The following is a 25,869-nucleotide window of genomic DNA, read 5'->3' on the forward strand; positions in this document are numbered from 1 at the left end:
GACTGCAACAGTGAAACACGAAGAACTTAGTACAGTTGTGTACACTTACCATAAATGTAGATGTTCAAGTGTATTCACTGTTGTAGTCCTGGTTACCCTCCCTCCAGCCCCCTAACTTCTTTTGGCTATACCTCCACTTTCCTTTACTATGCTTAAAAGCTTTTTGGTGTATTTGCTTTTTTGTTGGGGGTATATGATTGTACCTTTATATTTAATTGCTTCCCATTAGGGGGGACCTGACATCTGGGGCAAGAAAAACTGATGTAATTATGTTGGCTGCATGTTTTATATACCCCTGACGACCTGATGTCATGGAAGAAGGGACAGCAACCGACGCAGGACCCAAACTTTGTTAATCAGGCCGACTGAGGGCTACCTGCAAGCAGATAACCCAAATGTAATGACTGCAACAGTGAATACACTTGAACATCTACATTTATGGTAAGTGTACACAACTGTACTTTCTTTAGTTGTAAATCTTTCTAAGTCATTATCACATGGAATTAAGTTTGTCCGTGCTGGGACGGATGATTTGGTTAATGCAATTACAGACTTAAACTTGCTTTCAGTGAGTCTAAATCTGAAAAATATCTTTAAGGATAATGGTAGTTCTATGAGTGGTCATCTCAAAAGGGGTAGCACTTTTATTCCTGTTGGTGATCCTGTTATTAATGTGTTTAATAACATATGTGAAAAACAAATGTGTGACCTTTTATAATAAAAAAAAAAAAAAAAAAGTTTAAAAAAAATGCATAACCTAATTGCTGAGGAATCCGAAACACTGAAATCACTGCAAAATAATAATGAAGTAATTATAAAAGAAGCACAGTAAACTTATCAGTAGCATCAATTAAAAGCAACAATCAGTCTTCTTAAAAGAATAATCAACCATAAAGAATGTATATATCTAAACATATTGAAAAATGCATACATAAAAAATAAGGGGGATGCCATTGTATTAATGGATATGTAGGATTACTTGCAATCTATGACTGATTTATCAGATAGACAGACTTTTAAACCAGTTGGTAATAAAGAAATGGATAACATAAGTAAAATAAATGTCTATTTATGACTTGCAGGTAATAGGTGATATAGACGTGGAAGTCATTTCTTAAGTGTATCATGCCCGACCATTCCTGTACTTTGTGAACTCCCTAAAACACATAAATCTCTAGTGAAACCTGTGATGAGACCAATAGTCTCGGGGAGGGGTATGGATGACAGAATCCATATCTGTATATCTACATATGTGTTAAAATGTTATTTGAGGCATATACCTAGTTATCTTAAGGACACTGGTGACTTCCTAACCCAGTTGCATAGTTGGTATGGTTGCCCATGACCGCTTCCTTTTGGTAACACTAGTTATAAAGTCTCTTTTTACCATCATTCCTAATGTATATGGAATTGACTGTATAAGGGTGATCTTACAGGAATATGGTTCTCCCTCTAGTTAGACGCATTGAGGTTATTTGCGAACTTCTAGAACTGGTTTTGGAGAATAATATTTTTACTTTTAATAAGCAGGTGTATCATCAGATATCAGGAACGGCCATGGGCACTGGTGTAGCCAATGCCTATGCAAATTTAACTCTGGGTAAATGTGAGAAGATGGATGTGTATGGTGAAACTAGAATGTTCAGGGCATATGAGTTATTCTATAAACGCTTTGTGAACGATATTTTTTTGGTTTGGCATAGAAATGCTACAGATTTGCAGGATTTCTTTAGCTATTTAAATAACACTGTTGAATTTCTAAAATTTGAAATTACCTCCTCTGAAACCTCTCTGAATTTTTTAGATGCAAAGTTGCAAATAACAGGATCTGATTTAGAGACGTGTATATACAAGGAGGAGGTGCAAGTAAATAAATGCTTGCATAAGAACAGTATGCATGCAAAAAGAACCTTTAAACATGTTCTTGAGTCAGTACCTGCAAGCTAGCAGATTAAATACTAAACTAGATGTCTGTGAAGTGCAGATGCAAGAAATGACCAATAATTTTTTAGAAAGGGGCTACAATGTAAATGAAATAGAATTGGCTAGGAATGATGTTTTACAACTGAGAGACTCAAGGGCTAAACCTTATTTTTCCTCTCAGGGGCATGTTAGCTCTGGTGATGTGAATCCAACTCCTTCACAATCTGTAAGATGTCTCATGACTTTTAGTAGGGCTAGTGAGACAGTAGAATGTGTTATTAGAAATAACTGGGACATCTTAAAGGCCATACCTGGCCACGAGAAATGGCTTCCAGATAGACCTTTGTTTACTTATCGTAATTGCAGTAATCTGAAGAAGCTGTTATGCTGTAAGGATTTTTCCTTAAATAATAAACCTGCTCCTGTGTTCAATAAGAAAGGGAACGTTCCCTTGTCATAACTGTTCGTACTGCTCTAGTATAAACCAATCAGTGGAATTTATGCACCCTGTTAGTGGTAGGAAATATATCTTCCATTGTACTGCAACATCATCTACTTTGCTACATGTAATAAATGTTTAAGTTTTTAGGTCGGAAAATTAATGAGAAGGTTAAAGGACAGGATAATAGAGCACAGGTCTGAGATACGCAGGAAAATACTGACTCACTCTCTGGCCCAACATATAGGAGAAGAAACTGATGATATGCACCAGTTTAACTTTAGAGCTTTACGTTCTATATCCAAATGCCAGGCGTGGTGATGCACTTAGTAATATAGATATGAAGGAGTATGAATGGATTATTCAACTAGAAACAGATAAATATCCAGATCTTAATAAACAGGTTACATTAAAACCAGTCCTAAAATCTAAACAACAGAGAGTGAGGGAAAAAATGGCCTTTTATTGCATCTATATTTTTTATGTATGCATTTTTCAATATGTTTAGATATATACATTCTTTATGGTTGATTATTCTTTTAAGAAGACTGATTGTTGCTTTTAATTGATGCTACTGATAAGTTTACTGTGTCATGTGATGTAATCAGATTATATTTAAAACTGCTGTTTTTATGGCTTTTGTATGCAAGACACTGAAGGATAGTTTTTTCCGATAGCTTTGTTGTTTTATTAAACCTTCTAAAAGCTTGCCAGCAAACAAAGATGGATCATATTCTCTGTTTCCCAATCAGTTGTTGAGGCTTCTTTTAAAGGTAATCAAACTGTTGGCCTTCCTAATTTGGAGTGGAAGTGATTCCGCAACCACTTCACTTTACAGTGAAAAGATTAATTTTGTGTTCTAATAACACTTTATGGAACAACCAGAAATTCTCCTTTATTGTGTGTCTGTATAGCATTTTTATAATTTCAGTAGCCATATTTGCTTCCACTTCTTCTTTCGGCTTTTCCTGGTTACAGGCCGCCACAGCAGATCACTTGTCCGCTCATGATTGTCGGTGGAGTTTTTTACGGTGTTGAGTTGCCAGCCCAGCACCCAACCTTCCACAGAAGGCACACACACGCACGCACTAGGGCCAATATAGAGTATACAGTCCACCTGCAGCATGTCTTTGGGATGTGGGAGGAAACCGAAGCACCCAGAGGAAACCCACACGACCACAGGGAGGACATGCAGACTCTGCACAGAAGGCACCCCAGCCGAGAATCGAACCAGAGAACCTCTTGCTGTGAGGCGGCAATGCTAACCGCTGCACCACCGTGGCCGCCCTCTGATGTTACATACACACCTGTAAATTAGCATTGTCTTTTCTTGTTGGTCTCTAATTTGAGTAAAGTGTCCAAGGTTTCAAGTCTGTTTGTTATATTCCTTTAATCTGTCTAATTTGCCTGTTAAGGTATCCATATACTCTTTCCAAATTTCTAATCTGTTCATGCTTACAAATGCTAAGAGCTGCATAAAATTCAATATATGGTCTGACTATTTTGTATAAAGGGGGGTAGCATTTGTCCCTGCTTGTAAGAGTTCTAAAAATGTCATTTACAGTGGAGTAGCTTTCTTGTACTCATCCTATCTTAGTCTTAGACATAGGGTTTATCAATAACTAACCTAAGATCACTTATGTTTGATACTACTTACAGTACATTATTGAATCATTATTGTTAATTGCACAAGCATGATTAGGATTACAATTACCAAAATGAACCAGTTCTGATTGCTTTGCATTGTACTTCATATTGTTTTTTCCCCCAGATCTCCAGAATGTCCAAAAAGGATTGGAGCCTATGATGATCCTCTGTACTAGACACTGTTGAGCTTAGCTTTCTGCCATATGTACATTTGCTGCACCTGATTTTTATAATTCCTAGGGAAGTTTGATATAAACTTAGTGAATAATTTAGGTCCCAGTACTCTACCCTCTGGTACTCCAGCATCCTCCCTTTTGACAACACATTGCATATTCTGACCCCGCAAGGTATTCCTTTTAACCATTGGCCAATCCATTTTATGATGTAACTGTTAAAATCGTAAGTATTATGAGAGATTAAAAAAATATATCATGGGCACTGTATGGGAAGACTTTTCAAGATCTTAATACAGATCTAACTCCTGTCACTGGTCCAGTGCTTCTTAGATAATCTCATAAAAATCGAACTTAGTTGAACAAGAATGACCCTCCTTGAAGCCATGCTGAGAAAAGTCATACCTGCCTGTAGATGTTCGTTAGGGAGATTACTTAAGATGCACTCAAAGCATTTCCCTAATGTGCAGTTCAGTTTGATAGTTGTCAGCCTGAATTGCAGAACTACCACCCCTTCCTTTAGAATAGGAACTGTGTATGCCTGTTTCCTTAATGGTGGAACATAACTACTGCTAAGGGATTTCTGATATAAATGCTATAAACAAATGGTCAGATGACCAACTATTTTGGTTAACAAATATCCATTAATTCCATCTAGGCCTGTTGCACTGGTAGGCATAATAATTAATCTGTAAACATAATCCAGAGTTCTGGTAGGACACATATTTACCCTAAGGTTTTATTTTTCATTCAGGAGAAAGTTGTATCGAGTACTTTTATAGTCCAAGGGGACCAAATGTTTTAGTATTAACAGGCTAAGCAAGTGAGGAGATGCTAATCACATTTCAAACTAGTAAAATGGAAAGACGGAACAAGAGTTATGATTTATTGGCCTGGAATGTCAACATAAATAGAACAAATGGTGTAGAGTTGTACTATTTGCAGTGCTTTCCTCAGTAGCAGTTTAAAGGAAGAAGTGCTGTATACCCATTACCAGATCGGCCATGGAGTCAAGTCTGCACCGATTCATTCCAGTTCAGTGAAACTGCACATCTTAACTTTGCAGATTGTTATTCCAAATTCCTTTAAATCAGGCTTACAGTCATAAAAAGTGTGGTGTGATTAGTGCACTAAAGTCTCTGATGCAGAGAGGGGGATGTTTGACGATGTCATATCTGATATTTGCCCCTGTACAAAAGTCTCTGATCCTTGAGTTACGTGCACAAGTGGGGATTCAAGCAAATAATGTCTGGTACCCTCTATCCTTCTGATGGACGTTTGGGGAGGACTGTCCAGAGTGAAAATATGACTAGAAACAACAGTTGCCAACTCGGTATGGATCATCATCTTGCAGACTTGGAATGCAGAAATATTCCATTGCATATATTCAATGGTCAAAAAAAATACCCTCAGGCACATTACTGATTTCTGAAAATTGCAGCACAAAGTAAAGGAATTTCTGAGAAGAGAATCCCACAGGCAAAGACGCTCCAAATTGGGGATTGCCAAACTGAAAAAAGTAGTTTGGCACTTTTGTCTCTGTTTAATCAAAAAGCTAATTCAGAATAAGAGCTTAGTTATAAAATGGTTTAAAAAAAGACATACACCCAAGTCACATGTTATAAAATTAATCAATAATCTTCCATCTCTTACAGTTTTGCTGCTTTCCTTTTTAAAATACAAATATTTGTCATTCAGGCCAGAAAACAGGTTAGTCCGTAATGTAGACTGCTAGCACGCGGCTTTGACTTCCAGCAAGTTATTTTTATCCCCTTATAAAGTTACGCAATCCACGTACTCTAGTACAGAAAGAAAAGAAACATCTTAAAATTGATAGTTTTGTAGCCATTCTTTCTGAAGGCTGTCACATGTTCGTATATTTTCTGTGTTTAACCCAAGTAGTATGCTTCAAATATTTCAAGATGTACAGTTCCATTACTGTAGTAAAATGCTGTTTATCACCGTTTTGTCATAGCCCATATACATGCTGTTGTAAGCAATGTAGAGATGTGTATCTAATAACTTTAAAAACCTGTAGGCAGAAATTCCAGTCACATCATGAATCTCATTATTCACATTTTCAATTTTGTTTCTATCCAGTGTTTTAATAAAGTAAGGTTTGTCACCCACATTATATTGTTCCTGCCTCTTTTCTTTAACCTCCTCTTCCTGTATCTAAAAACATTTCTTTCAAAGTCTTTAATTCATTGTTAAACATTGTGTCTTGTGTTTTAATCTCAACACCCTCATAGCCTAACTTTTAATAATACTATGTTTGATATACATTGGTGACAACTCCTAGCATGTATATATGTGCTGCTGAAGGCAGTTTCCATGAGGATTTTAGACTGTAAAATGACCATTTTATTCTTACTAATGGCAACATCAAAAAAATTGACCTGGGTTTTTGATCAGACCCTTAAAAGCACCAATTAAGTTGTGGTCTTGGTTAAATTTGTGGTACGCAGTAGCAATTCTTCATCACTGTCTTCATAGATGAAAAATAATCTCTACATCTAAGGTGCAGTCGCCCCCCCCCCCCCCCCCGAATGGATTATAATAAATTCATTCGTTTTCCCATGAGATGAATACCAGGTTCAATATTCGGAGCTACCGCTGTCCCCTTTTCTACTGCAAGAACTTTAGTAAAATTTCTATTAAACCCAAAATAATTATTGCTTAACACTCTTAGTTCACACATTTCATCTGGTTTAATAATTCTCTCAGAATCCGGTTTAATAAGGTAATTTTGCAGTCTCTCAAACCGTATACTGTTCTACAATGTCTTGTGTAGTGTAACTGGCCATTTATCGGTTTCATTGTCTCTAAATTTCAGCTCTTCCAAAAAATACCAGGAATCTCTGACAGTAATTGTTAAGTTTATTAATAACCTAAGATGTCAGAATATTTAGGGGTTCTGTGTTTGAAACTTTGCCTGAAATGTTTGGTGTAAAAGGTGGATTGTGAATTGATTTACAAATCTTAGAAATGCCAAAAAACTCAACGCAGGATATTTTACTGTTAAAAATTTTTGTAGATGCCTAAAGTCATTCTGTTAGCAGATCAAGCAGGTCACAGTGCATGTGTATGCACTGTTGATGCTGTGTGCACTGACATCCTGATGAATCTTTGTCTTGTAAAACATTTCAGTGTCTACTGAGTACTTTTTTGTCGATTAACACCAGCTCCCCATGTTTGTCTGCCTTCATAATTCTTAACTTTTTTGTTGTCCTCAGCTTGTCTTAAAACTTTTCTCTTTTATAGTTATATTGTAAAATTCATATTTTTCTGGTTTCTTAGATATTTTATGTCATGTTCACAGGCATGTTCATCGTGTTTCACTGTTGCAGTCATTACTCTTGGGTTATCCTGCTGGCAGGCTACCCGCAGTCGGCCTGAATTCCAAAGTCCTGGTCCGGCGTCGGTTGCTGTCACTTCTTCCCTGACGTCAGTGTGCCAGGGGTATAAAAGATGCAGCCGACGCCATATTCTTCCGTCTTTCTTGCCGTGCGGTGCCCGAAGCAGAAGGCAGTTCGCAAGTGCCGGTAGGTCGACTTCTGAGATTTTCGTGTTCGAATTTCAGATCCGAAGTCTTCATTTAAAGCTAAGTACCCCGTTGGGGAAACTTTTTTTCTTGCTCCAGACTGATGTCAGAAAAAGTGAATAATTGCATTTCTTGTGGGAAGCAAATACCTCATAAGGACTTCCATTCTTATTGTATTCCTTGCCTAGGCCCTGATCACGACATAGCTAATTGCAGATTTTGTGCAAGATTTAACCAACGCACTATTAAGCGTCGGTACGATTTTGCATTTCATTACTTGGGCTGAAGATTTAATTACACTATGTCATCGGATAGCCATCCGACTACCGCAATTCATAAGAAACACAAGGAAAAGGACAGGCATCCGAGGTCCAAAACTGACTAGGCTTCTTCTAAGCCAGTCGCCAGTTCTCAGTGAGGCGCTTTCGCAGCCCCTGAAGCCCGCTACCTCAGACCCGCAGGCTGCTTCCGACTCACACGTGGAGCAGACTAGACCTCTGGAAACTCAAGGTATTGGACACTTGGTAAGTATTCCCTCAGATGGATCCAGAGCCGCTGAGCAGGCATCATCTTCTGAGGGTGTTTTCAGGCCTCCACAGTTGTATATAAAACCGACTACAGCTCCCAAGGCAAAGACTAAAGCACCACTAAAGACAAAGAAACAAGTGCAGCAAGCTCATGGTCAGGCCTCCATGCCTAAAAAACAGATGCTCAAAATAGCCGAAGACCTAATAACTTTGATCAGGGGTTCCCATCCCCCTCCTGAGAAGAGGCCTAAGCAAGAGACAGAATATGAATCTTCAGATCAGGTTTCCATTTCCTCTGGTTCCTCTTCTGACCAATAATACTCTCTCCCTCCCTATGAGGATTCCGATGCTGAAGAATCTATCCCTTCAAGCTCTCCTCCTGAGGATTTTTCTTTTGGGGAAACCCTGCATACCATGAGGGAGCACTTCCACTGGGAGGGCCAAGACTACTCTGAATCTAAGAAAAGGCTTAGAGATTTTCTTTTCCTACCTCAGCACAGGCCTCTTGCTATTCCTCCTGTTTTAGACATTGTAGATGATGTATTTTCAGAGTCCGGCCTGTCCCTTGACTCTTTACCCCCTGCACCTCTTAAACCAGACAGATACTACAGGGATCGAGATTCACATATATTTCTTTATAAAAACCCTGCTGCTGACCTAGAAACTATTTCTCAGGTTCCCAAAGGGGTCAAGGCTTCCACTGCACAAAACCCTATCCCCTCTGGTAAGGATTCAAGGGCGCTGGACAGATGGGGAAAAAGGTTTACACTTCTGCTACCTTGGCTGTGAGGGCTTTAAATTGTCAATTTCATATGCTTAAATATCAGCAATACTTATTGTCACTGCTTAAACAGAAAATGTTAACAAATTCTGATTGTGCAGAAAACAAAGAAATGCAGGATTTATTGCATGCAACTGAACAAGTAGGAAAGCATACTTTACAATGTGGTTTTGATTCTCTGGAGGCCTCTTGCAGGGACGCTGTTATGGGTTCTGTCATTAGGCGACATGCTTGGTTAAAGGAACAAAATCTGCCTGATCATGTTAAAGCAAAATTATTAGATGCTGCATTATAGCATGATACGTTGGTGTTAAAGCAGAAGAGGTGTTGAAGAAAATGGAGGACAAAGCAAAATCTATGCAGACAGTTAAGGATTTCTTACAGGTGCAGCCACCCAGATTTAGCAGGAACTGGCCTACAAAGAATTGGTCCTTTCCACTGTCAGGCCACAAAGAGGCATATACAGATGCCGACAGAGGCAGATCCCAGCCCCAAGACTCGTACAGGCCTAAACAATGGGGTGCTTCTACCTCCAAAAGCAAAGCACAGCCATACAGGAAACAGTCCCAATGACTTTCCTCTGCCAGAACCAAGCACTTATCTTTTGGCAGCCCCCTTAGGGGGGAAAACTTGCACTTTTTTCACATAATTGGCACATTATCACCCAGGACAAATGGGTCTTGAACATAGTGTCTCAGGGCTACAGGTTCCACTTTCACACCCTGCCAAGGGCAAAAGGTATGCCAGACCTGCCACACAATCAATGGGCAGAAGCACAAAAGCAAGTTTCATCCCTCATGGACATGAGGGCCATTCAGCGAGTACCACAACAAGAGCAGGGGCAAGGATTTTACTCAAGACTTTTCTTGGTGCCCAGAAAGGACAAAGCCTGGAGGCCAATACTGGACCTGTCTATTCTAAACACATTTCTGCACGTTCCAAAATTCAAAATGTTGACTCTGCAGCAGCTACTGCCCATGCTGGGCAAGAAGGCTTGTCTCGTAACTTTGGACCTAAAAGAGGCATACCTGCATGTCCCAATCAGACAATCTTGCAGAAGATACCTCAGATTTATAGCTGGCTCAATGCACTACCAATTCTCTGCACTGCTCTTTGGCTTATCTACTGCACCCAGGGTCTTCACAAAATGCCTGGCACCAGTAATTGCATTTTGCAGACAGAGGAATTCAAATATATCCTTACTTGGACGATTGCCTTATTCAAGCAGAGAACAAAGGCATTCTACTAAAGCATCTGGAGTTTGTAAAAAGATTACTAATTGGCCTAGGGTACACAGTAAACGAAAATAAATCAAAACTAGTACCCTCTCAAGAGATAATATTCCTGGGTGTGCAAGCTTAAATACAACTGCCCAGATGGCTTATCTCACGCCAGACAAACAAAGGCAACTGACTTCTTACTTCAAAATGTTGGCAACAAAGACCCAGTTATCTGCAAGAAAAATTCTGCAGGCTTTGGACTTCATGGCATCCTGCATTCTGCTAATTCCATATGCCAGACTGCATATGAGGAAACTGCAATGGTATCTAAAAGGTGTTTGGACTCAACATTGCCACAGCCTGGAAACATTAATTACCCTCATTCCCTGCCTGCAACAGGAGTTTCGATGGTGGGCACAGGCCTGTCACCACAACAAGGGACAGCCATTCACTTTACCCACAGCCAGGCAGACACTAACAATGGATGCATCAGATTATGCCTGGGGGGCCCACATGTCAGGAAAATGTATTCAGGGCACATGGCCCGCAAGCCAGATGCATCTTCATATCAATCAGAATGCCCTGACAGCTTACAAGGATCTACTTCATCCAGGACAATTACTGATCAAGACAGACAATACTACAGTCATGTGGTACATAAACAAGCAGGGAGGTACACATTTCTACCCCTTCTGCAGACAAGCCATGACTTTGTGGGACACAGCATTGACTTATCAAGTTCACCTGCAAGCATAATTCCTGCCAGGAAAAATAAATAGTCTGGCAGACGAACTAAGCAGAAACCTCATGGATCCCCACGATTGGAAACTGGATCCACAAGTCTTCAGAATAACAAGGAAAATGGGGATGCCCAGACATAGATCTCTTTGCTTCCCCTCACAACTGCCAACTACAGAGATTCTGCACAAGGACTTATCACAAGCAAGCATGGAAAGTGGATGCCCTGTCTTTCAGCTGGAAAAACCTAACAGTATATGCCTTTCCTCCACTGCCTCTCCTCCTCAAGGTACTCCTAAAGGTCAGACAAGAGCCAAAAATGATACTGATTGCCCCAGACTGGCCATGCCAGCACTGTTGCCCAATTCTAAAGAACTTGTCTCAAGGTCCAACCTGGACATTGCCTCAGACTTCTCACTTACTGACCCAACACAACAATCAGGTCCTGCACAGCCAACTCAGGACCTTAAATCTGGCAGCATGGAGGATAATGTAGCCATTCAGAACACTCCTCTCTCCAAAACTGTAATGGATGTTATTTTGGAGGCCAGAAGGCCCAGTACCAGAAAATCCTATGCAGAAAAATGGAAGAGATTCTGTGCTTGGAACCAGAAACAGGGTATTGACACGTTTGTACCAAATATTCCTCAGATTTTACAATACCTAACTGAGATGCTGGACAAAGGCCTATCCTTTTCCTCAATTAAGATTCATGCCTCTGCCATTTCAGCCCATTACAATACGGAACCACCTATCTTTTCTCATCCTTTAATATGGCAGTACCTCAGAGGGGCCAAAAACATAATACCTCCAAGGAGAGCACCAGTACCTGCATGGGACCTCAATTATGTCTTGGAAAAACTCACACTGCCTCCTTTTGAGCCAGCCTCAACAGCTGATATAAAATTCTTATCCTGGAAAACAGCTCTGCTCCTAGTGATAACCTCTGCATGGCAAATCAGTGCCTAAGGGCATTAGGCCACATTCAACCAGAGCAGCAGCCACTTCAGCAGCCTTCCTCAGAGGAGTACCAACCAGACATCTTAGAGGCTGTAACTTGGAGCTCAGTGCACACTTTTACAAAGCACTACCACTTGCCTCTCTACTCTAAATTCAGAGCAGGCTTTGCCACTGCAGTTCTGCAGGGCCTCTTAGCCTCTCCTAATCCTATTTAGCACAGCCACCCATCCTCAGCTTTGGGATTCAACCCAAGAGTAATGACTGCAACAGTGAAACATGATGAACATAGTACAGTTGTGTACCTACCATAAATGTAGATGTTTGAGTGTATTCACTGTTGCAGCCCAGGTTACCCTCCCTCCATCCCCCTTTTCTTTTGCTGGGTCTTATCTGTACTTCTCTATTCTATGCAACCTATGTGATGTATTTGCTTGTAGGTGAAGGAAATGTTTACTTTACTGCATGCATGTTTATTGGCATAATTTATTTAGCCTACCCTTTTGGGGGCACCTGACATCTGGGGCAAGAAAAACTGAAGAAAATGGCATCGGCTGCATCTTTTATACCCCTTGTGCACTGACGTCAGGGAAGAAGCGACAGCAACTGACGCCGGACCAGGACTTTGGAATTCAGGCTGACTGCGGGTAGCCTACCAGCAGGATAACCCAAGAGTAATGACTGCAACAGTGAATACACTCGAACATCTACATTTATGGTAGGTACACAACTGTACTTTTTTCAGAGTTTTGAATAGCTAGATGGGGGGGGGTTAAAGATACTACTGTGTTAATTCATCACTTGCCAAAATAATAATATGGTAGAAGTTGCAAAGGACTACCACATTTACACATTGGAGATGAATTAAAATAGAGAAGCCTTGACAGATTTTGCAGTGTGAAGCTTGAATAGCTGGAAAAGCAGCCAAACCAAGGTCCTGCATGGTAAATGGAAAAGATGGAAACAGTTTGAGACATTATAGACATTTGATGAAGGCATACCAGTTGAAGTTCCGGAAGATGGGCAAACAAAGTTGTCACAAGCAGTGCAACTGCAAGGAAACAATGCATGAGAGATTTTATGATAACCAAGGCTTACAGAGTAAAGTCTCTGTAGTCATGCCTCTAAGTAAACTTGTACTCTCAAGAATCATTTCAAATGGAAAGTGAGATGTCAAGTGTATATAGTCTTACTCTCTGTATGTGGACTATTTAAGGAATAACCCACGCCTGGGTGTGGGTAATGCTGGATTTACCCATGGTTGGTGTGGTTTGGTCACAAGGGCGAAGCCCGAGTGGCCAAACAAAGACAACTGTGGGTAAATCCAGCATTACCCACAGCCAGAAGTGGGTTATTGATATTATACAATGACATTATTTAAGAAAAAAAATGCTTACGTTTCTTAAATAATGGCATTGTATAATGCCTCCGTGCTGCCCTTCTGCAGCTGTCTGGTATTCTGCAGCAGTTCTGATGTACTGCGCATGCGTATGCTTACTCAGTACATCAGAGCTGTGGGTGGAAGCAATGGAGAAAGCAAGATCTCAGTTGCTTTTTACAAAGTGTCTCACTATGTTAAAGGAGTTTAACATAGCGAGACAGCTTTAAAAAAAGCAACGGAGAATCTGTTACTTTTTTTTAAAGCTGAATCGCTCTTTTTAACCCATTTAACATAGGAAGACAGCTTTAAAAAAAGTAACCGAGATCTTGCGTTCTCCGTTGCTGTAAAAAAAAAAAAAAAAAAAAAGACTTGTACTAATGAAAAAAGTCCGGGCTACCAGACCTTTTTCCATTAGTATAAGTCTTTGATTTACAACGTGCACGCTGACCAATCAGCGTATACGTTTTGGAATATTAATGGGGGGGGGGTCGTTGTATAATCAAGAATTGATCATGATGCTGATTTGAAATTATATTCATTTTAAAATGTCAGTAAAATTTTCTCAATAATAGTACATTTAAAAAAAAAAAAATCTGGCATGCCCAGTACAGACTTAACATTAAAATTAATGATAAATGTAATGCAGTGCATGCTACATCACAGTATGTTTGAAATGTATACATGCATCACCTATTTTTAGTAATAAAATATACATTCTAGAATGAAAAGAAGAGTAATTTAGAATGTAGAGTATATATCTTTAACTACCAGTGAGACAGCTAGAAACAGCTTGTAATTGTAGTATAGTTTACTGCAAATGAACTCCATAGAAAGACATTGGGAAGATTAGATGGCATCCCATCTGTCTCAGTTATCTAATATCCACACACCACACTGATGTGTCTCCTGTCTTCCTTGGCATGACTTTCAATCTTCTTGATGACTGATCTTTAGTCTCCTAATTCCTTTTCAACCACTCATCCTGCCTTGTGTTTCTGCCCTTCCTATGTTGTCACTTTCCTAACTGTCCCTCTTTGTTGACTTTATCATTCTTCTTCTCCAGTCCTCTTTCACATCCTTAATGTACCCTTTAAACAAGTTTATCTCCATAGTTGTTCATCCGTGGTGGTGGTGCGGTAGCGTTGTCGCCTCGCAGTAAGACGCTGACCAGTTCGACTCTCAGCTAGAGCGTCTTCTGCGTGGAGACGTGCGTGAACGGGCATACCTTCGTTGAAGGTTGTGCGTTAGGGCTGGCAACTCAGCACGTAAAAATCAACTGCCAGTCATTAGCGGACCGGAGTTCTGCTGTGGTGACCCCTAACCGGGAAAAGCCAAAAGACACAGCAACACAACATCTCCATAGTTCACCGGTAGTTTTTCTATTCTGATTCTTTGCGGTCCCTTCTGCTGTTCTCTTCTGTCCCTTTAAGTAGGCACGGTTTTCTTGCCACATTACCCCACCTTCCTTCCTTAACCTGAGTCTGCATTTTGTTTTCCACCTGCGACCTGCCTGCCTGCTTGCTTCTCTGTCCTGTTTTTTGCCTTTTTTGTCCGTTTAATGTCTCCCCTGGCCTTATTTTATACATTCCCCACGGTTGTCTTATCTGCCTGTCGTGCACTTTGCCAGTTTTTTTTTTTTTTTTTTTTTTTTTTTTTTTGTCCATACCCTACACTGTGTATTTCTGAGCTGCCTTACCTCCCACTCGCATCTCATGTCCTACAGTCCTACGTGCCCCACATCCACACCCCTACTTGCAATCTGCAAACTGTACCCATTTCTTTTTCTTTTTGCAACTTACCCCTTGGTTTGATCTAACTGCATATTTAATTTGGCTTGTTACCTTCTGATTTAGGTTTTTGTCTTAGTACCGAGGTTACATGGTAAACCACAGTGCAGATGAAATAATGAGACAACACATCAAGCTGTGGCTGCAGTCAGTTATTTACAAGTATTATCAGCTTAATCATCTTGCACAGTATACCAAGGGACTTTCTTGGTACAATTTCAGCTCTGCTTGGCCAAGGCAGTCTCTAAATCAAGCTGTTAATTAATCAGATCAGATCAGGATCAAGTGAGCCATTTAAATCCTGATGCATGAAAGGAACTCAAGAGCTTGTATCAAACTCAAGTCCTGAGACAAGTAAGGTAGAGAGGAAGGTCATCAAACTAAGCAACTGCCCTGGCTTTATATACACAGGATTGTTTTCTGGAAACTTGCAGCTGTTGAACTGATACTTTTAGTTGTCTGCATCATTTAAAAAGAGCACTTTTTTTCCCTCAGTTAATTTTTACACACTAGCTTTCCCATTATGTTAGACAGTCTGAACATGCCACTCCAAAGTTCCCCTTTTTAGCACACACCCTCTTGATACTGAGGTATTGGGCTGAAAAAAAGTTCACAGCATGAGCTGCAGTTTTGCGAGAAATATGTTTGTGTCCTGTATTTTATGACTTAAATGTAAAACTCCTGTTAATCAGTGCAGTTTTATTAAAAACATGCTTAGAAATCGTGTAATAATGGGTTGGCAAGCATAATATTTATCTAATTATGTTTTTACTACTCACTTTGCTGCTTCATGCGCACTATAAAATGGGACAGAATACTTTGGTCCTGTACACCTTGGTCTGTATTTAGCTCAGCAGTTAAGACAGCAGTAGCCAGCTTAGTTGCAGCTTGATAGACCTTTCTGTTTCTTGTGCAGCAAATTTCCATGTAATAGAAGCTTGTATTACTTGCTAACTCAGAGCAGCTGTTTGTGTTCTGCTTGCATTAGTGCTTTGGGCCACAATGTGAGCAGCTGACAAGAGACAACGCAGAGGATTTAGAAAATGGTCTAAACCCAACTAGTCTTCAGAGCAGACAGATTTAGTATCACCCAAATCAAAGAAATTGAGGGTGGGTCAGCCACAGGTCTGTTTCTCAAACGAAAATAAGCTTTTATGCGGTTTATCCAATTATCAAACCAGGCCAGCAATTTCTAACAAAATGAGTATGGCAGATATCCTACAGTGGAGTAGCTAGGGTGTGATGGAAAGGTCAGCTGCCCTAGGTGCAAGGTGTTGGGGACATGATCGGTATATGTCCATGGGGGCAGTACCAGCATTCAGAAATGAATGCAGATGCAGTATTTGTGGTCATGGCTGAAATGCAGGCTGCTAGATTTACAGCATTATTTAGGTCACCAAGTCGAAAGACAGGACTTTTTGCTCAAGTTCATGTTGGGAAGGCTCCAGATCGGAGAACTGCACTGGAATTCATTAAGGTAGCTACATTTCTGAATACCTGATGCTGTCCAGTCTTGTCTCCCTTACCTTATTGTCCACAGTGTTTTCATCTTGCTTCTTTTTCTTAATTTCCAGTTCCTTGGTTCCCTCTTTTGCTGTGTACACATGTTGGGCACCACTTTCATCTTCCTTTCTTTCCTCCATTTTGCAGCACTCCTGTCACTACCCATTTACTATTTGCTCTCCTTTTGGTATTGCATTCACTTTGGCCACCTCTGGCTGTGCAAAAAATTAAGAGCTCAGCAGATGACTGCGAATAAAGCTGAACTGTTTACTTCAGCAACAAGGAAGTTAAGAAGTCACATTTTAAAAAGCATATTGATGTTCTCTGTAATGATTGTGCATGTTTTAACCGTCTTGATTGCTATTTTTTCCTGATATGGTTCCTGAACTCTACTTGTTGCTGTTTTGTAAAAGTTATCTGTCTCTGCCTTACCTTTAATGGTACCACTGCCTACCATTGTCTCCTGACACAACTGCCTTCTTTCTCCTTGTCATATTTCTTGGCTGGCTACCTGCCGAGTTCAGCTTTTAAGTCAGAATTTTTTTAATGTGGAATTTGCATGTTCTCTTGTCTTTTGGTTTGGAGTTTCTGGTTACCTTCTACATCCCAAGGATATGTTGATTGCTGTTTTAAGTCTTTTGTATGAGCTATGGTTCTGCATGTGTGCATATGATACATAAGTGCAGATGTGCTTTATCTATCATATTAAACAGATACTCAAATGAATGACTTAAAGAAAAAAAGTCAAATAAACCTTCCAGCAAAAACGAAACTCATTACTGAACAAGCCTATAACATACTACCAAAAAACAATTCCACTAGAAAAATACCCTTGCAGTGTATTTTGCAGGGGCCAAGCCCTCCCTGCACCGCCCCACATTGCTACACACACACACACACACACACACACACACACACACACACACACACACACACACACACACACACACACACACACACACACACTTGGATACAGCAAAGAGCCGATTATCTGAACTAACTGGGACCTAGTGTAGTTCAGATAATCCAACATACATTGTACCGAATAAAAAAAAAAAACACAAATATCTTGTTTTTTTTCTGCATGCTTTTCAACTATTCAGTGATTTCAGTAGATAGTAAAGAATATTTTTCACATACGAGCAGGCTGCAAGTTCAAAAAATGCGTACAACCGAATACGTATACTGTTTACATATTCAGACTTTGATTTTTTCCTACCCAAAAACTTTGGAAAGCTGTGCTCGGATAATTGATGTTTCTGATAATTGATTCTCTACTGTATATCTGTCAACTGTAGGATCTCACAATATTGTTGAAAAGCCATATTCTCAATCAACACTGCACCATGATTCCTCACCATTCCAACCTCCTGTCAAACACAGACTTTCCAAACACAACATCCTTTGTCCTCACCAGGTACTTGTTCCATAGCAATGCTGACACTATACACAAGCACCAAACATAACCAGCATTCAGTCACTACTGGCATTACCCAGCATAACACGAGCAAGGGCAAACATAAACGCGGGCAAAGCTGGTAATAAATGTTGCAAGTAATGATACAAACTCACTAACAGCTAAAGTGCAAGCCAGTCCCGAATCTAGACCTAAATAAAAACTAACAAGAAATACAGATCACCTTGCACAAAAGTAAGTTCATACAGGACTGTGTTCCCTGACCGATCGAAATGTGTAAGACGCTGTCCGGTTCGATTCTCAGCTAGAGCGTCTTCTGCGTCGAGACATGCGTGAATGGGTGTACCTTCGTTGAAGGTTGTGCGTCAGGACTGGCAACTCGGCATGTAAAAATCTATCTACCAATCATTAGTGGACCGGAGTTCCGCTGTGGCGACCCCTAACCGGAAAAAGCCAAAAGACGCAACAACAACTAAAGTGATGGGACTCTTATGTTACTCTGTTTGCTCTGCCTGACATAAAATGCAAGCGTGTTCCAGAAGTAGGGAGCATATTGTGATATGAATGTATCATATCAATTTGTCTTTTGCCCTATAAGTGATGGATACATTGCAATATGAATGCATCACATTGGTATGTTGCATTTAACTGTTAATGAAAGTTTGCCATCTTTAACTGAGTATTTGAGGAAGCATTTGCTCTGTGAAGAATTAGGTCAGCAAGGGCTAGATCTTTCTTGGCTCAAAAGGATAGAAGATGATCACCATGGAGGAGTTTTTAACAGACTTAAGTACGTAAAATACTTCTAATCTGTCAAGATAACTGAGGGTCTTTAGGCCACAGATCTTTTTAACTAAGAATCTCCCAAGGTTAGGCCAGAGATTTTTTTTTTTTTTTTTTAGCCAGGAATCTCCAAAGTGTCTCAAGTTGAGAAATGTTTATAATGTTCATTTTGCCATGTATATGTCTATTCAGTAATGGGTATGAAGTGAGCTGAATAAAGGGGAATTTAGACAACTTTAGATCTAGAGGGGATGCCTTCAGGTGTGAGATGAGCTATATAGAAGTTTTCCAGAACTACAATGAACATGGTAGTTAAAAGATAAAGAATTATCAACTAAAGTGCCTAGATCTCTTAATCAGTGTCTGATTGGAGGGGTGTAGCACCTGTATGGTATGATGTGGAAATGTTTTGTTAAACGAAATGTACTGCAACACATTTTTTTTTTTTTCAGATTTAACTTAGGGCCATTGTCCTTGCACCAGTTATTAACATTGCCTAACCCATGTTGTACCAGTTGTGAGTAATGGGGCGAATTAAGTAACACTCAATTTACATTTGTCTGTAAACGTAAATAACCATAGCAAAGGATTGCTGACTTGAAGGTTTGATAAATAAATGCCAAGTAAGGAGACACAACACTGAGCACTGTGGTACACCACTGACAACTTTTTGCACCTGAAGCTTAAACAAATGTGTTCTCTCAGCCAACCAGTTGACTATCCACTGCACAAACATATGGATTTTTATTCAGATTTAAGTCTGTTAGTAATACCTGTATGCGTAATGTCATAGGCCTTGTCCAGGTAAGATATAAATTTAAGGCCTACTATTTTAAGATTATTTTTATTTTAAATGTTTTGTAATAGTTCTAAATCAAAAGGAAGTTTACCAAGTAAAAGCCCAAATCATTGTGCTGTATATAACGTGCATGTTACTAAAATGTAAATTTCAGACCTGCTTTTGGAGTTGATAGAAAACAAATCTTTATTCTGGTGCTCTGGTAATATAGAGATAAAGCCCTGACTACGACCCAGCCAACTCAAGTTTAGTTAGTGACTAGGGTGACTAATGGAGTGGTGTGAGGATGGGCGTTATCATCCCAAGGTGGGTGGACCTGTGGGTGTCTTCTTTGTCAATCCCTGGTGGAAATTGGGGATGGCACACTGGTAGGCATGCCTGGAACAGGGGAATAGGATGGAGACATGGATGAGCTGCCACAGAGGTAAGGCAATGTGCTGGATATTTTCATTGCATACCCACCCCCTCAGGGATACCGTTAGGTATGCAGAGGGGGGGAGTAATAGGTCATACTGACCCCCCATCAGATGCAGTGACATGCTAAGCCCCTGGATTCCTAAGATTCCACGACCAGTCCAACAGTACAGGAGTAAGTCTGATTGGGCAAAGGAAATAGCTGGCAGACTGATGTGGAATGAGGTACTGGGTACCAGGGCATTACCAATGAAGAGAAAGAGGAACCAGCAAAAAAAAATCTTAATTTGTAAATCAAAATGAATAATTCAGAAGTCAGAAGGTTGGCCTGATAAAAGTAAACAAAATAAGAAACTTTGTGTAGCTCTTCTTTTGACCCATTTCAAAGCTTTCCAAGGTTGCACTACTAAGTACTTCATTTTAAATGTCTCTGGATGACGGTCTCACATTAAAGACAAGGAATTATACCACTGGAATAATATGAAGCAAGTATTAAGAATTAAAGTAACAAATAATTTAATTTCAACATTGAGCAGTACATTGGAATTTTCACCTTTTGTAAGGGGTTGTAGGTTTTTCTCATAAGTCGCATCTGGCCTCCACTCCTTGCGTTAAAAAATGCAGAAGCTGCAAGCATCGAAGTTTCTCATTGGAATATGAAAAATTGTATTAACATTGGAGATGTAGCTCCCAACAGAGTTTGCTATTTACATTCCCAGCTTGACATAAATCTGAAGTTATTGCATGTTGAGGTAAAGGGGGAAACCCCAACTTTGAAGCGCCTAGATTGGTATTGGCAACCTGCTTTGAGATGCATTTCATTTGCAAAGGGACATGCTGAATTTGTGTTCTTTTTTTTTTTTTTTTTTTTTAAACAGGACACCATCGAAGTCATAGGCACAGAAGCCATTCCAAATCCCCTGAAAGGTAACACATTTTCTTTTGCAAAAATTTGAGCAAAAAATTTACCCTAAATGTTCTGTTTCAGAGAATGGAGAACAATGCATGTGTACTTTAAGTACTGAGGTGATCAAAGTCTTGTCTAATGCTTAGCTTCTGTGAAGTGTGAAAGAACTCTTTAAACCTTTTAGACTTTCCTTTAGATAAAGATTAAGAATCTTCCTGTAGTAAGTCTGTTTTGGCATTCTGCAGTCCTATAATGGAGTCAGATTGTAATCCTTCACAACATACACACACAAAAACAGCTTGTATATGTGCATAATGTACTGTAAAATGTGTATGTACATATCTGTGTGTGTCTATATGTATGTGTATATACATAGATGTTTGTGTGTGCGCATGTACATACATACACACACACATATACATATACATTGTGTGTGCGCGTACTGGAAACATGATCCGCAAAGCATCCTAGAAAATGAAGTCTACGTCATATGGGATCATCCATTACCAACAGTTCAGTTCAAAAGATAGATGCTAGAAAACCGGATATAGTGGTCCAAGAAAAGAAGACAAGAGTAGCATTGATCATTGAAATTGACACACCCAGTGACTACAGTGTCTTGTGTACAGAGAGAGACAGTCATAAAATATCAGGATCTGCAGGCAGAAACGAGAGAAATGTGGAAGAAAGATACCCAGACAGTTCCAATAGTAGTAAGAGCAACAGGTCTTATAAAAAGAATTTACAGTCTTATTCATGTACGTTACCAGTACATGTAACTCCATATGAGCTGCAGAAGGAGTCATTACTGGGCACATTGCGGGTGCTGCGAAGAGCACTACTGGCTGACATCAAAGACTGAAACAATACTAATTTCATGAACTTTAATCATATTTAGACTTTGGAATTGGGTCCATTCCCATCATGGTATTAGAAACCCAAAAGACATGGAGAAATTAAAAAAAAAAATTGAAAGGCATCAGTCAGGAGAAGGGTACAAAAAATTTCCACAGCATTGGATAATACCATAGAACACAGTGAAGACAGTCATCAAAAAGTGGAGAAAATATGGGACAACAGTGACATTGCAAAGAACTGGACGTCCCTCCAAAATTGATGACAAGATGAAAACTGGTCAGGGAGGCTGCCAAGAGACCTACAGCAACACTGAAGGAGCTACCAGAATTTCTGGCAAGTACTGGTTTTGTACTACATGCGACAACAATCACCTGTATTCTCCATATGTCTGGACTATGGGGTAGGGTTGCAAGGCTGAAGCCTTTTTCTTACACAGAAAAACATCCAGGCCCAGCTAAAATTTGCAAAACAAGTCTCCCAAAAGCATGTGGGAAAATATGTTATGGTCTGAGACCCAGGATGAACTTTTTGGCCACAATTCCAAAAGGTACGTTTGGGGCAAAAACAGCAGTTCGCATTACCAAAAGAATTCCTTCTCCACTGTGAAGCATGGTGGTGACAGTGTCATGCTTTGATGTTGCTTTTCTCCAGCTGGAGCTAGGGCTTTAGTCATGGTGGAGGGAATTATGAACAGTTCCAAATACCAGTCACTTTTGGCCCAAAACCTTCAGGCGTCTGCTAGAAAGCTGAAGATTAAGACAAATTTCACCTTTCAACATGACAGTGACCCCAAGCATACATCCAGATCGACACAAGAATGGCTTTACCAGAAGAAATTTAAAGTTTTGAAATGGCCCAGCCAGAGCCCAGACCCAAATCCAATATAAAATTTGTGGGGTGACCTGAATAGAAATGCCCTCGCAATCTGACAGATTTGGAGTGCTTTTGCCAGGAAGAGTGGGCAAATATTGCCAAATCAAAATGTGCTATACTGACAGACTTCTACCCAAGAAGACTGAATGCTATAATTAAATCAAAAGATGCTTCAACAAAGTATTAGTTTAAGGGTGTGCACACTTACGCAACCAGCTTATTGTACATTTTTTTATTTTTTTTTTTATTTTTTTATATTTTTTTCCCCTAGCAGATTTGTTTTTCAATTGAATTGTACAGGTTATGGGTCACATTAAAGGTTGGAAAAGTTTTGAAATGATTTATTGTGGTCTCATTTTTTTATATTTCACAAAAACCTGGCATTTTAACAGGGGTGTTACATTTTTTATAGCCACTGTATGTACTGTCTATGGAGTATAAGTTACTTGTAACATTGGATGTTGAGGCCTAATGCACAGATATTCCTCATAGAGAGGGGGATGCAATACTTAAGATCATATTTGCTACAATCCACTGGCTTCTCTGCTGAGAAAATCAACACTATCTGCTCCTTGGCCACTCTCGTTCTAGAGGGGAATTTCTTTCATTTTAATCAGACCATCTGTCAACAGGTTAAGGGAATAACAATGGGCTTGAAGATGGCCTCTGCTTTTGCTAATTTAGTACTGGGTGCGTGGGAAATTCTCTTTTCAAACTACCTGGTTTTAAGTTTACTCGCCTGTACAGGCGGTATATTGATAACATTTTTTTTTTTGTCTGGCAGGGCAGTTAGTAGGATTTACTACAGTTCATTGATTCCCTCTCTAACAGTCTCCCTTTCTTAAATTTTAAATTGTCTGGCTCGAGTGCAAATCAACTTTTTGGACATGCTGATAACTTTAGACATTTTTTGTGGGAATCTACTATTTTTCATATAAAAAAAAAAAAAAAAAAACTTCTATAACTACTTAGATTATACCATCATGCATCCTTTCTTTATGCAGTGCAATTTGGCCAAAGGCCAGCTCATTCACCTTTCACGCATCATAAGCAATGACAATAAGTTTAAGAAGAATGTTCCTTTCTAGTACACCTACTGAAGGCAAAGAAATACCCGACAGAACTTCTGAACTCTTCTGTCCATGAAGTTAGACTTGCTAGACATACGAGATTCCCACCAATCATTAAAACAGGATTTGTCCCTAAAACCTATCATGGGTCTCAATAGAACCACTCTACCAGATCAGGGACAAGCCCTTTACTCCATCCAATGGGACTGAACTGTTCAACTTACCCAGTCATGCTCTTTTATTGAGCCAAGCCTCTCAGACTGTGCGAATGTTCGATCACCAGAACTAAAATACACAAGTGCCTTCTCAAACAGCACTACTGGTTATCAGAACTGCTTCAGTGTCCAGTCAAGGTCCACAACAGTGCCAAGCCTCCCATACACTATGAACTCTGGATTCTGTTATTTCTTGTACTCCAGCTATAGAAGTGCTGAGTCATACATTGCAACAAAACCCTACCTCCCAGACTAATCATAACATTTCGGAAGATAATCTGCCTTTGTCAGTTATTTGTCCAGAAAGTAGTTCTAATTTATGCTGTGTGCTTCCCTATTCCCATTTGCAGGGATTCAGGGAATATGAGACAGATGGTATTAAACAATTGGAGTACTCTAACAAACGGCCAAGATGTGGCAATAAACTAGGTAATGCACCAGTTTTTGTGCACAAGAAAACAGTCTTTGCACTCCTCCTTTGAGAATAGGGATGCTCCCTTCCTCCTTACTTCACACAAACATAGCGAAGGGGCCCAAGGGATGTTTACCTGCAGATCCTGTGTAGCCTGTAATTACAATTTTACAGATTTCTCCTTTCTGTGCAAGCATATTAACTTTAAAGTTTTTTTTAATAAACATGACTACAAAAGTGTTTGTGGGTATATGCTGCTGTGTGTAACACTTGTCCAAGCTTTTATGTTGAGAAAACTACAAGACATTTATCCACTAGAATAAAGGACCACTGTGAGGCAATTAGAAACAGGGACGTAAGACAAATTCCAATTTTTAGTATTAGAACAAATTAATTTCTTTTTCGAAGATATGGATACCTTGTTATAAGTTAAAGAATTAAACTGGCAGTTTAGACTGAGTGCTGATGCTCCACCAGGACTGAATGACAACTTTAACATTAAATGTGCACTCAAGTGGTGCTAGTGACTAATACGATAAACTTTAAACTGCATTTGTTTCCTGTTTTCTTATCACATTACTTGTAACAAACGGAACAGAATGCTTCCTATCTCTCACAGGTTTGTTTTTTGTTTGACACTGTACTTTAATGTTATGACAGTGCTATTGGTCCAAGACTGCTTTTATGACTTGAGTTGTACTATTTAAATGCTATGTTTTCTTACGGTTTCTTTTATTTGATGAAGTTCTTGTCACTTATTAAAGGACGAAAGAGCTAAATACTCGGTCGACTTGTGTTTTCTTTTATGCTGTTTTTGAAGTTTTTTTATTTTTGTCTTTATATATATATATATATATATATATATATATATATATATATATAATTTTGTTTAATACTCTATGCTTATATATTTGTAAGCTCTTTAGCTTCAGAATAAAACTTATGGAGTTTTTTTTCACAAGGACATAATCCAACTCTTACAGGGGCGGATAAAAGTGATGTTAATACCATATTGGATACGATTTCTTCTAAGATCCAGTCTCTCTCTTCGTGTTTGGATCAATTAGACCAATTCCAACGAGAATTTTGAGACTTTTACACCAAAAACCTCCCTACATCTGGTAACAGTATTGGTAGTTACCAGGCAAGCAACCAACAGAGTTCTGTGGCTTCTGCGGGTCCTGGAAATCAGGAGAATTTGAGAGTAGTCAGTGAAAGGGCGGGCATGACAAATGCATTCGCATCCGTTATCGGAAGTACACCTATCATGGTCTTAGTACCGAATGGTAACTCATGGTTCGGTTTCTTCAACGGCTCCATTAACTGAACAGAATCCTTCACAGCCACAGCTTGATGCTTCACCACAGTTTGATTCTGATGTTACTTCGGGGCTTATTGGCTCACCTTAATTGTCTACTTGGCTCGTAGGGGGTTTTGCATTCTCTGGCGATGCACATGTGGACGTTAAAGGTGGACCGGCTGGAGGTAACGTTTCGCCTTT

The 25,869-nt window shown here is 39.6% G+C and overlaps 1 protein-coding gene across 1 annotated transcript in view; it reads left to right on the plus strand.

The window, feature by feature from the left end:
* PRPF38A (pre-mRNA processing factor 38A) overlaps positions 1–25,869 on the plus strand; it is a 437,126-nt gene that overhangs the window by 387,883 nt on the left and 23,374 nt on the right. Inside the window, exon 8 of the mRNA XM_044086853.1 lies at positions 20,912–20,960. Within this exon, the coding sequence (XP_043942788.1) occupies positions 20,912–20,960 (49 nt within the window). The remainder of the gene's footprint in view (positions 1–20,911; positions 20,961–25,869) is intronic.

The sequence above is a fragment of the Protopterus annectens genome, chromosome 10.part0 (genome assembly GCF_019279795.1).
Source record: "Protopterus annectens isolate FY-2018-M chromosome 10.part0, PAN1.0, whole genome shotgun sequence".
NCBI lineage: Eukaryota > Metazoa > Chordata > Ceratodontiformes > Protopteridae > Protopterus > Protopterus annectens.